A 13,624-nucleotide genomic window follows, 5' to 3' on the forward strand; every position below is an offset into this window, starting at 1 on the left:
AATAGTAATAACTGACTGTAATAATTTAACAATCATCATAATTATAATTATGTAGCAGCAGCAGTATTATAACAAATTCTTGCAATCATTTTTATTATTATTGTTGTTAATGTTCTTAATAATAGCAATAATAAACTTATTTATAAACTAATTTAATTATATTAATAAAATAACTTTCTCAAATTACTATACTGCTAATATAACTTACAATAATGATTCAAAGTAAAACACAAGGATTTGTGATACTCTATATGTTTCTAGGAAGTTCTCGAAACTCAAAGAAGTGTTTCGGGTAAAGAACAGCCAAAACTACCCGATCAGAGAGCCCAACCTCGCCGGGTCTCGACTCTCACTATAGGGCTGCACGATAGATCGTTTCAGCATCGTCATCGCGATGTACGCATGCGCGATAGTCACATCGTGGCAGTCACGATGCAGGGCAAAAAAAAAAATTATGTGTGTCTGATTTAAAAATGTACTTTCTATATTTCTAAACTTTCTATTCACGGATCTATATTTGTCTAAAATAAAGTAATTAACTCATGTATAAGGGTTCTTTAAAAACTACAATGCACATGTTGCTTCACCTACTTCATGCATGCAGTCTCTGCTTGCGCATGGCGAAATGAGCGCGGGACGGGAGAAAAGCGCCGAAATGGAAGATTTGGTCGCAAAAAGAAACGCAACGTCGGTCATATGGAAGTATTTTGGATACAAAAAGGATGCTGCTGGCCAAAAACAGGTGCTTTGTCGGGAGTGCCTGGCAGTTGTTGCCACAACTCGCGGAAACACTACGAATTTAAGGGACCGTTCACATGTCGCGCCTAAAAACGCGTGGAAAACGCTAGGCGCCCCGTTTTCTCCTTCTTTCCAAAGCGCTCTGTAACGTGAGTGGCAGAGTGGCGTCTGCCGTTGCTAAGCAACCATGAGCCGCGCTCTCCTAAAGACGCGGAAGTTTCAGCAAAGATAAATGTGACCCTGGACCACAAAACTTGGACCAGTCTTAAGTCACTGGGGTATATTTGTAGCAATAGCCAAAAATACTTTGTATGGGTCAAAATTATTCATTTTTCTTTAATGCCAAAAATCATTAGGAAATTATGTAAAGATCATGTCCCATGAAGATTTTTTGTAAAATTCCTACTGTAAATATATCAAAATGTAATTTTTGATTAGTTATATGCATTGTTAAGAACTTAATTTGGACAACTTTAAAGGTGATTTTCTCAGTATTTAGATTTTTTTGCACCCTCAGATTCCAGATTTTCCAATATATGTATCTCGGCCAAATATTGTCCTATCCAAACAAACCATACATCGATAGAAAGCTTGTTTATTGAACTTTCATATGATGTATATATCTCAGTTTTGTAAAATTTAACCTTATGACTGGTTTTGTGGTCCAGGGTCACAAATGGATTTCCAAAACTAAAAATTGCTTGCAGTAGCTCTGCTGCTAAAAAATGTAATCCCTGTAACAGCTTTGATCAGCTAGCCGTTCCTCCATCTGGCTAAGCTTTTAATGTTTTTCGTGAAAGGAAGAAGCTGATTTCCCTTTCATCAGGGTAAAAGCAACATTCATTATTAATTTCATATTAGAGCCTTGATTTGCCTTAATTGACAGTGAATAAGGTGAGTCAAACTGTTTATGAAACTACCCAAAATAAGCTTTAAAAAGTATTTTATTTCAGGGTTTTGATTATATTGTACTTTTTTTTGAAATTGCTTACAAAATTACCCCAATTATTCTTGAATTATTATTTGATTTTTAAGCAGTTCAAAACAACCTGATGAACCTAAATGAATTGGTACATATCGCAATATATATCGCAAGAAAAAAAAAATATCGCGATGTAATTTTTCCCCAATATCGTGCAGCCCTAGCGCACTACAACCCAATGACCAAACCACACGCTGTCAAACTACAACACTACGACAGTGATAATGCAGCTAGAACATAACAACAACAACAACACATGTTAGCATGCTGTATTAATGAGTTAGCAGACTTGTTCCTATTTACCTGGACCCACCAATAGAACAGCATTAACGGCACTATGACTATGAGGAACATAGGGGTGAGGGCAGAGCATACGATCAGCACATTTACTGTGTACCAGAAAGTGCGCATCCAGATATCAATATTTTCTGGAATGACAGAGTCTATTGTGTCCACGTCTTTGCTGAAGCGGTTCAAGACCCGCCCAGAGGGTGTGGCCTCGAAAAAGGCCTGCGGGGCCCTCAGAATGGCGTGGAGCATGTGGAGGTGCGTCGCGTGGGCCGCTTTCAGCATGCTGTACGCCCGACACAGTAAACAGTTGGCCAGAATCAGCGCACCTGTTGAGGGGGCAGCACACACGGGTTAGTGGGGTCGGCCCTCGCTCAACCGCTCAACGCTGCTTCATACAAGCACAAGTGTGAGAAATACTGACAGAGACCGGCACTGGGTCGGTGTGCCAACACACCCGCTCATCTAGGAGAGAAACAGACTCGTGTGGAAGTCAGAAAATACAGGTTTCTCTGGTGTCTGCCTGTGGCTGTGTTTCTTAGTATGCTTTGGAGAAATCCAGCTTTGAAAAGACATTCACATTTTACATTATAAAAGATGCACTTATGTTAAAAATTAAACGTTTTATTTATCCAGGAAGCATTAAACTGATCAAAAGTGACATCTTTTGAACTTTATATTCATCAAATAATCCTGAGAAATAAAGTGCATCAGTTGCCACAAAAATATTAATATTAAAGCATATTAAATGATATTAATATTAAAGGATCGTGTGACACTGAAAACTGGAGTAATGATGCTTGATCTCAGCAATAAATTACACTTTAACATACACTGCCACTCACAAGTTTGGGATCAGTTAGATTTTTAATGCTTTTTGGAAACGTTTTTTACGCTCATTGAGCCTGCATTTATTTGATCAAAAATAAAGGAAAAATGTTAATATTGTGAAATATTATTTCAATTTAAAATAACTGTTTTCTATTTGAATATATTTTAAAATGTAATTTATTCCTGTGATACAAAGCTGAATTTTCAGCATCATTACTCCAGTCTTCAGTGTCACATGATCCTTCTCCTTCTCATTTACTAGATAATTTTTTTATTATCAATGTTAAAAACAGTGCTGCTTAATATTTTTTTGGAACCTGTGATACTTTTTTCAGGATTTTTTGATCAATAAAAGGTTAAAAAGAACAGTGTTTATTTAACATAGAAAGGTTTTCTAATAATATACACTGCCGCTCAGAAGTTTGGGATCAGTTTTTAATGGTTTTGAGAGACATTTCTTATGCTCATCAAAGCTGACTTTAATTAATCAAAAATACAGGAAAAACTGTAATATTGTGAAATATTATTTCAATTTAAAATTACTATTTTCTATGTGAATATATTTTAAAATGTAATTTATTCCTGTGATACAAAGCTCAATTTTCAGCATCATTACGCCAGTCTTCAGAGTCACTTTATTTTTTAGAAATCATGCTAATATGCTGATTTACTATCAATGTTGAAAACAGTTGTGCTGTTATTTTTCTGGAACCTGTGATACATTTTCGGGATTCTTTGGTCAATAAAAGGTTAAAAAACAGCATTTATTTAAAATAATATACACTACTGTTCAAAAGTTTGGGGTCAGTACATTTTTTTCGTTCTTTTTTTGAAAGAAATTAATACTTGTATTCACCAAGGATGTGTTATAATACAATTAATTAACTAATTAATAAAAAGTAATAGGATAGATTTTCATTGTAAGAAAAGGGTTTTATTTTGAATAAATGCTATTCTTTTTTAACTTGTTATTCAAAGAATCCTGAAAAAAGAATCAGGTTCCAAAAAAATATTTGCATCATTAAAACATTAATAATTCTAATAATAAATCAGCATATTAGAATGATATCTGAAGGATTGTGTAACACTTAAGACTGGACAGTAACAGCTGATAAATTATAAGGAATAAATTATATTTGAAAGCACATTAAAATAAAAACCTTTTATATTTTAATAACATTTTTCAGTATTACAGTTTTTACTGAAATGCAACCTTGATGAGCATAAGACACTTCTTTAAAAAAATATTACAAGTCTTACTGATCCCAAACTTTTGAGTGGCAGTGTATATTTAATATTCTATTTTAAATTGAAATAATATTTCAGATTTTTTACTGTACTTCTGATCAAATAAATGCAGCTTTGTTGAGCAGAAGAGACTTCAAAAACAAAAAAAACTTGCCAATTTCGAACTTTTGAATGGAAGTGTAGAGAATTTGATTTGAAATGTTTGACGTTCATATTGAAATCTGTAGCATTTGATTGCAGACTTCATATCTGAGACAATATTAAGATTTAATCTGAAACTCCAGGAGACATATGAGATTATTTGGGTCTTTACCTAGGGAGAAACATCTGAGAACCTAAAGTCTTAACAGAATTTGCAAAATGTTAATTATTTAGGCAAAATAAGAAGGATCATACAAAACATGTTATTTTTTATTTAGCACTGACCTGAATAAGATATTTCACATAAAAGATGCTTACATATAGTCCACAAGAAAAAATAATAGCTGAATTTATAAAAATGACCCCGTTCAAAAGTTTACATACACTAGATTCTTAATACTGTGTTGTTATCCACAGCTGTGATTTTGAGGATAAGGGTACATTTACATAAATTATTACAAAAAATGATGCATTTTATAATAATAAAAGGTCAGAAAAAAAAACAAAATAATTTTAAATTACTAATTTTAAATGACTAAAATATAAAATATCTGAAAATTCTTAAATCAAGTCCTAAATCAAGGTACTTTTACATAGTAAAATTATATTTTAAATCAAGATCTTAAGTCTTGCTTTTTGAGAATGCATCAAAATATTATGTCATCCATTGCAGACTACAAGCAAAATCGCAATATTACACTGCAAGAAATTTTTTTTTTTTTTCTTAGTATTTCTACTATTACTATTACAGAAGGTTCAAACGCTCCCTGATGCTCCGGAAAAAACTTTTGGAATTTGAAAATCATGGTAAATTCCACTTCTTTTGTCCTCAGGGGAACAAGCAAGTATGTTCTGTAGCTTCTAAAGGGCAGTACTAAATGATAAAATATGATATTTAGGTAAAGCAAGAATAATATACACCTTCATTCACCTAATATACACCTACACACATCTTCATTCGATTCAAAAGTTTTCACCCCCGGCTCTTAATGCATCGTGTTTTCTTCTGGAGCATCAGTGAGTGTTTGAAACTTCTGTAATAGTTGCATATGAGTCCCTCAGTTGTCCTCAGTGTGAAAAGATGGATCTCAAAATCATACAGTCATTGTTGGAAAGGGTTCAAATACTAGAGTTGGGGTACTCGGACTTGTACTCGGACTCGAGTCCGGTCTCGAGTACAATTTTTAGCGGACTCGGACTTGTCACGGACTCGGATGCATTTTGACTCGGACTTGACTCGGACTCGAGCTTTTCGGACTCGGGAATTATTGCCGAGTCCAGCCGAGTCCAGGGACAGTTGATGGAAATTTTACTGACTCGATGCATTATTACGAAAGTGACATTCAGTATTATTGGCATGGCATGTGTTTTAAAGTCTTGCCGGTACTTGAAAGCCTGCCTCTCAGTCAGCGCACAATGCTGAATTAAACTCTTTCTCTATTGCTACACACTTACACGAAAGGTAATGTCAAAATGCATCGTCTTGGAGAGCATTCATGTAAATGCTATCGGTTTTGTGTTGAGTTAGAAATACAGATGTGTCAAAATATATGATCTGTGCGTCCGGTCTTAAAGCGACAGCAGTGTAAACCTGCCACAGACTGCGTCATAATCAAACAACAAAATAAAAAGAGAAAATCACTCACTGCTCTTGATTGAAGCAGTTTAGCAATTTTAATAAGAATCATCTATATTTATTATATACGGTGAAGATTGTAGAGAGTTTTATTTTTACATTTATTACTTCATTAAATGTTTGTAGTACACTATTTCTGTGGTATACTTTACTATATAGATCAATCTGAAAAACGTATAAAACTATTTCATTTGTATTTTGATTATTATATTTATTTATGCTTTTGCTTGTAATTAATTATTAGACTGTTTATTTTCCTTCAGTAAGCTTGAGAATGTTTTACTTACTTACTTGGGTGTGCATTATGTTCTAATAATTCAATGGCCCGTTGTCAATAGACCAATTTGGAGTAGACGTTACAGTTATGTCAGTAAAAAAATACTATTTAAACCTATAACATTTTACATTTACCTATTTTATCTCAGAATTCAGAATTTTTTTATGTCGTTTATATGTTGTATTTAAGACTTTAGAACTCAATTTAACGCAGCAATAGCAAGTTTGTCAGTTCTGAGGGAAAAAATAAACTCATGACTTTAGCTGAGAGGAAAAGGGAGAATGTATTTTCTTATCAGAATTGTGAGATATAATCTCGAAATTGAGAAAATAAAGTCAGAATTTTATTCTTTTATTCCATGACTTCCATGTCATTAACCCTCACAGCCTCATTTTCATCTAAGAAAAATATGTCACTAGCTGTCCATCTCTTCACCTACCCCTCCCTTTATCACAGATTCATTCTTTTACTCGTAGGTACAGTCCTGTCCTTCCCTTATAATTCCCACATTGTCCTTCCCACATTCTAAAAGCTGTTTCACTCTGAAATATGTCATAATATCAAGTCAGTCATAACTTCTGTTACATGACTTTAAGTTTGCTGAGCAGGACACTAATGAGATGGTGCGAAATAAAAAAATCAAAATGGCAATATGCAACAGAGGTTTCCTTTTGTTACATTTAAATTGTCATTGCCTTATTGTAGTTGTACAAATTAAAACAAGGTTAAGATACTGACAAACAGTAGTTTTTAGTTGGACTCGGTCGGACTCGACTTGGACTCGACCCATTTGGACTCGGACTTGAGTCCGACTCGCCCCATTTTGGACTCGGACTTGACTCGGACTCGACTGGTTAAAGACTCGGACTCGACTCGGACTCGACTTACGTGGACTCGACCCAACACTATCAAATACACAAAAATGCTGGTAAACCAAAGAATTTGTGGGATCTTAAGGATTTTTTTGAAGAACAGCAGGTAGTTTAACTGTTCAGGACAAACAAGGGACTCATGAACAACTATCACTAAACAAAAAAACACAGCTGTGGATCATTCAGATAACAACACAGTATTAAGAAACTTTCGAACCAGGTCATTTTTATAAATTCAACTATTATTTTCTCTTGTGGACTATATGTAAACAACTTTTATGTGAAATACCGTATTCAAGTCAGTGCTAAAAACAAAAAAACAAGAACATGCATTTTGTACGATCCCTCTTATTTTGTAAAATAATTAACATATTGCAGATTCTGTAAGGTGTATGTAAACTTTTGACTTCAACTTTCTCATAAAAGATCTCATTTGTGATAATAGCTGGGATTATTAACTAAGAACTAGATAATCACTAGGTTATATTATAACTCAAAAGCATTGCTCTTAAATCTCATAGACGCACCATTTTAACAGGAGAAGTGTGTATGTGTTTGATGATCAGCAGAGGGCGCTGGTGAAGCACGACGATCCGACACACAAACCAGAGACGGACAAACACTCCCAGAGTCCCCTGTGTGCATTTGTGTGATGGTTCGTGCTCATGAATAAGTGTGAGTGTGAAAGCAAACAGCCGCAGAAGTCAAAGCAGGAAGTGGGCAGCAGGCACTGAGGGAGGAACAGGAAACAAGCTCTCAAACACGCCGGGAGACACGAGACATGAGGCACTGCTTTAGTCACACCGCAAGAAAATCTGATCTGTAGGCTGTAAGTGTCTTCAGACACTGACCTGCATCTAAAACTACTTTTTTTTTTTTTTTTTTACTGTTTACTACATACACTGCAAAAATAATTTTCTTATTCAGTATTTCTGTTGCTTTCAAGAATATCTAAAAATTCTTAAATAAATCAAGACGTTTAAATAGCAAAATGACATTTAAAATCAAGATATTAAGTCTTGTTTTTTAAAAATGCATTGAAATTAATTAAGATTAAGGTAAAAAAAAAAGGGGGGGGGGGATTATAGCCAATGGGGTCAGATAAATAATTTTCTTTCTTTTAAGTTTAAACTCGCATAGTTTCGATTTATTTTTCATAAGACAAAATGTAACATTTTTCTTATCTAGTTAATGTAATTAAATAAATTAGAAAATGTAATAATAATTTAAAAATTATTAATTTAAAATGTTGTAAAATAATTAGTTAATAATTAGTTAATAAAATATATAAAATCACACAAACTGTCTTAAATTTTGCAGAATGTCTGAACATTCTTAAATAAAGAGACAGTCAATTTTAAATCAAAATTAATCACGTTTAAGCTTAACATAAGGGAATTTTTTTTTTAAACAATATATATATATATATATATATATATATATATATATATATATATATATAAATAAAAATAATAATTAAATAGCCAGTGGAGTCAGAAAATAAACTTAATTCAAAGCAAAAACTACTGAAATTATTGCAAAAACCTGATAATAATAACAACAATAATAATAATTTTATTATTTTGACAGCAAAATGTAAATCAAAATATTACTGCTTGTTTTTCAAGAACATCAAAATGAATTAAGTATAAGCTTAACACGAGAAAAAAAAATATTTGTTTAAATAATAATACTTCAAACTTAATTCAAAGAGAAAACTACTTTTTTGTATTTTTTTCTCTGAGAGATAATACATTTATTGCAAAAAGTTATATAAATTATATAAAAATAATATTTTAAAGGTCTTAAAGCATAAAGTAATTTTGCTTCTCTAATAATGTAATTAAATAAAAAAACATTAAAAAGTCATTAAAATTAATATAATAATTAAAATGACACAAGATTAAATTAAATTTACATATTATAGGTCGAAAATAATTTTTTGAAAGATCTTATTAAAGTCCTTAATAAAAAATAAATCATGTTTCCTTGTATTAAAAGCAGATAAATGTCTAAAAATAATTTTTGCAGTGTAAGAGCAATTAATAATTATAAATGTAAATTAGAGTGATTGTTCAATTTTTTTATTGAAAAAAAAAAAAAAAAAAAAGCTAAGAAATCAGATTTTCCCGCCTGTCTGAACTAAGCCATATAGACATACAGTACAGAGGAAGAAATAAAACAGGTTAGACAGAATGACTCTGACGTCTGTACCGGATCCTGGAAAACAAACGCTGAACTGAAATGTAAACGTTATCCCGCTTTCATCCCGAATGGGTGTAGAGCTGCAACGAAAGGGAAAAAATACCTGCACAAAGATGTAAATCAAGGCCAGAGGGACAATGACCACCGCGAATATGGGCGTACTGCAAATGATAACAATCATGGTGGACACAGAGGCAAAGAAGGTGCCCAGGAACATGAGGATGGTGGACGGGAGGACCTCGTCGATCACGTAAATGTCCTTGGAGAAGCGGTTGATGATCCGGCCTATGGGGGTGGTGTCAAAGAAAGACTGGGGCGTGTGAAATTTGTTGTCCAGCAGGGCCTGATGCAGCTTGCGTGCGGCCTGGATTTTCCCCAGAGCCAGAGTAAAGGAGGAAAACATAACCAGGACGCCTGTGTTAGAGAGACCAGAGGAGGGGCACAGCGTCACTAACACTACACACGCCTGCAGGGGATCGTGGGATACGGGACAGCTACAGAGCGGGAGTCAAACCGGAGCACAGTCCTCGCCACAAATACAAACACGGGACGAGTTCACACAAAAACCACAGATTAGCGTGAGACTGCCTGATTTCACTGGAACGCAGAAGGAGAAACTTTGAGGAATCTTAATGCAGCTCTTTTCTGAGAAGATTTTCACCAATAAAGCGTATATAGTGTCCAAAATAGTGGGAAAACTTATATTTTTAAACACTTATGCCTAGTTTCTGCAAGTAGCATTCATTTTGTCATGTTGTTTTTATTATATTTAGTCAACATGTCCTGTTTTTTGTTTAAAAAAGTACACCACAAAAAATAAACAATCAAACAAAACAAAATAAAATGGGGTCACTTAGGTTGACTTAATGTTTTGTATTTTTAATTTTTGTTAAATATTAATTATTTAAAAAAAACATACAATATATTTTTAATTTAATTTAATTTAATTTTTTTTTATACAATTTCTTAAAAACAAACTGAGAATCATGTCCTGTTTTTTGTTTAAAAAAGTACACCACAAAAAATAAATAAACAAACAAAACAAAATAAAATGGGGTCACTTAGGTTGACTTAATGTTTTGTATTTTAAATTTTTGTTAAATATTAATTATTTAAAAAAAACATACAATATATTTTTAATTTAATTTAATTTAATTTTTTTTAAATACAATTTCTTAAAAACAAACTGAGAATCATGTCCTGTTTTTTGTTCAAAAAAGCACACCACAAAAGATAAATAAACAAACAAAACAAAATAAAATGGGGTCACTTAGGTTGACTTAATGTTTTGTATTTTTAATTTTTGTTAAATAATAATTATTTTAAAAAACCATACAATATATTTTAAATTTAATTTAATTTAATTTAATTTAAAATTATTTTTCTTTTTTTTTAATACAATTTCTTAAAAACAAACTGAGAATCATTCCTTGGCACAATTTGTACTTGAAAAAATAAAAATAAAAATAAAAATAAAAAATAAATAAAACAAAACAAAACAAAATGGGGTCAACGTGTCCAAAATAATGGGTTTTTTTTTTTAAACATATGCCTAGTTTTTACAATTAGCATTCATTTTGTCAGCTGTTTTTAATGTAGTTTTTATTATATTTAGTCAACCTGTCCTGTTTTTTGTTGAAAAATGTACACTACCAGTCAAAAGTTTGGACACTCTTGACTGTTTGTTTGCTTGTTTGTTTGTTTTTTGTCAAATATTAATTATCTAAAAAACAATACAATATTTATTGTATGTTATTTTGTTTTGTTAACAATATTATATATATGGGGAAAAAAATTCTTAACTTCAGTTTTTCTTAAAAACAAACTGAGATTCATTCCTTGGCACAATTTGTATTTAAAAATCAAACAAAAAAATCAAAACAAAACAAAACAAAACAAATAAAATGTCCAAAATAGTGGTAAAAACTATTTTTTAAACACATATGCCTAGTTTTTGCAATTAGCTTTCATTTTGTCAGCTGTTTTTAATGTCGTTTTTATTATATTTAGTAAGCCTGTCCTGTTTTTTGCTTAAAAAAGTACACTACCAGTCAAAATAATGATACAATAAATTAATATAATAATGATGATAAATATAAATAATTATTAAATAATAAAAAGTTCAAAATCCTTTTTTAAATTTTTTTAGGCAAAACAAAAATTCACAATATATAAAAAAGATTAATTTTTTAATGTTTCGTTAAAAAAAATCTTATTAAGATATAATTTTTAATGTAATTTTTAAAAACATTTTTCTCTTTCAATAAATATTTTATAATATAGGACTTTGGTTATCTTATTTAAAATAAAAAGCATTCTAAATTGAGAGAAATATGTTCAAGCAATAAATCTTTAGAATATAGGATGTTGGGAATTTTACAGACAAAACAAAGACAAAATTCCTGAAATAAAAATTAAAATTGAGAGCTGAGAGAAATAAAAACTGTCAGAGTGGGTGCTATAAATGTTTTTTTTTAGTTACATTTCTTTTAAAGGAAAAATAAAATGTATTTTTCTTGTAAATATTATAAATCATTATTAATTACTAATTCATATATATCACATTTGCATTACATGTACTGTAATTATAATTATAAAAAATACAGTTATATATAATATAATCAACATTTTTTTGTAAACAAGAAACAAGAAGAGTGCCAGTTTAAATATGCAGAATAGAGAATATCAGCGACTTTGAGCAATTTCTGCTTTTAATTTATACTTAAGAAGAGTTTTACTCTGTTTCTGAACTTTGACAGACATTCAACAGTCACTATAAAATGACATTAACCAGAAGTGAGTGAATCTTCATTCTCAATTTCTCCTTTTTTATTCCAGTGAAGCAGCATCTGGGTTTGGATTATCATTATGATGTTTTCATTTTTGGGTGAACTGTCCCTTTATGTTGGATGTGATTGAAATGAAATGACCAGGTTTTCAGTCAGTATTTCTGCAGTTGGTTATATGACAGAATGAGACGAGGCTGGTTAGATTAGCATTAGCATTAGTAGATTTGTCCGTACCTTGTGAAATGCCCAGCGAAGCGTAAACCCCCACCCTCATGGACACTTTTTCCTGTGTGCGGTTGTGCAGCGCGTCGTTCGTCCATTCGCTCAGCCAGAAGTTTGCTCCGATGGAGGCGGCGCTCTGACAGCCGTACAGGAAACAGATGAAGAGCGACAGGAGCGGCCCGACGGCCTTCGCATACTCCCAGTACACCTTCAACTTCACCTGCAACAAACACAATATACAGACATCATGAGAACATACTCTGATTAGCTACATTAGTCAAATCTGAAAATAAGGCATGAAATTGAGCAAAACAGGGCATGAAACTGTAAAAGCAGTTGCTTAACATACAGAATATGTGCAAAATATAATATTTATACTAAATATTCAATTTGTTATTAGCAGTTGCCTAATTATTTATTACCCCATTACCAAAATTTTGATTTACATTATATATATATATATATATATATATATATATATATATATATAATTTTTTAATTTAAATATTATTTAAATAATGAATTATTAAAATATATTATTTATTTACCACATATGCATTTTAAAGCCCTGCGTTTTGTGAATTATTGCAATCTGTCAGGATTAGTATTATAATTTTTTATGTTTAATAAAAAAATATTTTATAATATGAATTCATGAAATTAAAAATTTAAATTTAAATAAATCAGGATGGGTATTATATATTTTGTCTATTTTTTATTTGTTCTTATATATAAGGGAAAATGAACAACAAACCTATAAATATAAAAAAATATAATTTTTCCTATTAGTACTATAATTTATGCTTAATAAAAAACTAATTCTTACAATAAATATTTTATAATATGAATTCATGAAATTAAAAATTTAAATTTAAATAAATCTATCAGGATGGGTATTATTTATTTTGTCTATTGCTTTTCTTTTATAATGAAATTTAAAACTTAAATCTATACCGTAAATAGGTACTATACTTTTGTCTATTTTTTATGCGTTGTCTATTTTGGATTTTTTTGTTGTTGTTGTTGTTCTTATATATAATGAAGGGAAAATGAAAAATAAACCTATAAATATCAAAAAATATATATTTTTATATTAGTACTATAATTTGTATGTTTAATAAAAAAATCTTACAATATGAAATCATGAAATAAAAGCTAAAAAATTTAAATAAATCTATCAGGGTGGGTATTATATATTTTGTCTATTTTTTCTTATGTATAATGAAGGGAAATTTTTAACTTAAATCTATACCGTAAATAGGTACTATAATTATTTCTATTTTTTATGTGTTGTCTATTTTAGATTTTTTTTTTATTTGTTCTTATATATAATGAAGGGAAAATTAAAAATAAACCTATAAATATATAAAAATATAACTTTTTCTATTAGTACTA

At 30.9% G+C, this 13,624-nt stretch overlaps 1 protein-coding gene across 3 annotated transcripts in view; it reads right to left on the reverse strand.

Annotated features, from left to right (window-relative positions):
* The window catches only part of abcc3 (ATP-binding cassette, sub-family C (CFTR/MRP), member 3), a 399,896-nt gene that overhangs the window by 21,577 nt on the left and 364,695 nt on the right, over positions 1–13,624 (reverse strand). Inside the window, exons 22-23 of one of the 3 annotated variants that reach the window (XM_073828394.1) lie at positions 12,242–12,449; positions 2,024–2,337 (exon numbers count right to left, since the gene is read on the reverse strand). In XM_073828394.1, the coding sequence (XP_073684495.1) occupies positions 2,024–2,337; positions 12,242–12,449 (522 nt within the window). Of the gene's footprint in view, positions 1–2,023; positions 2,338–9,321; positions 9,633–12,241; positions 12,450–13,624 lie in introns of all 3 variants that reach the window. The other 2 variants (XM_073828395.1, XM_073828396.1) reach the window with 2 other exon arrangements.

The sequence above is a fragment of the Garra rufa genome, chromosome 22 (genome assembly GCF_049309525.1).
Source record: "Garra rufa chromosome 22, GarRuf1.0, whole genome shotgun sequence".
Taxonomy (NCBI): domain Eukaryota; kingdom Metazoa; phylum Chordata; class Actinopteri; order Cypriniformes; family Cyprinidae; genus Garra; species Garra rufa.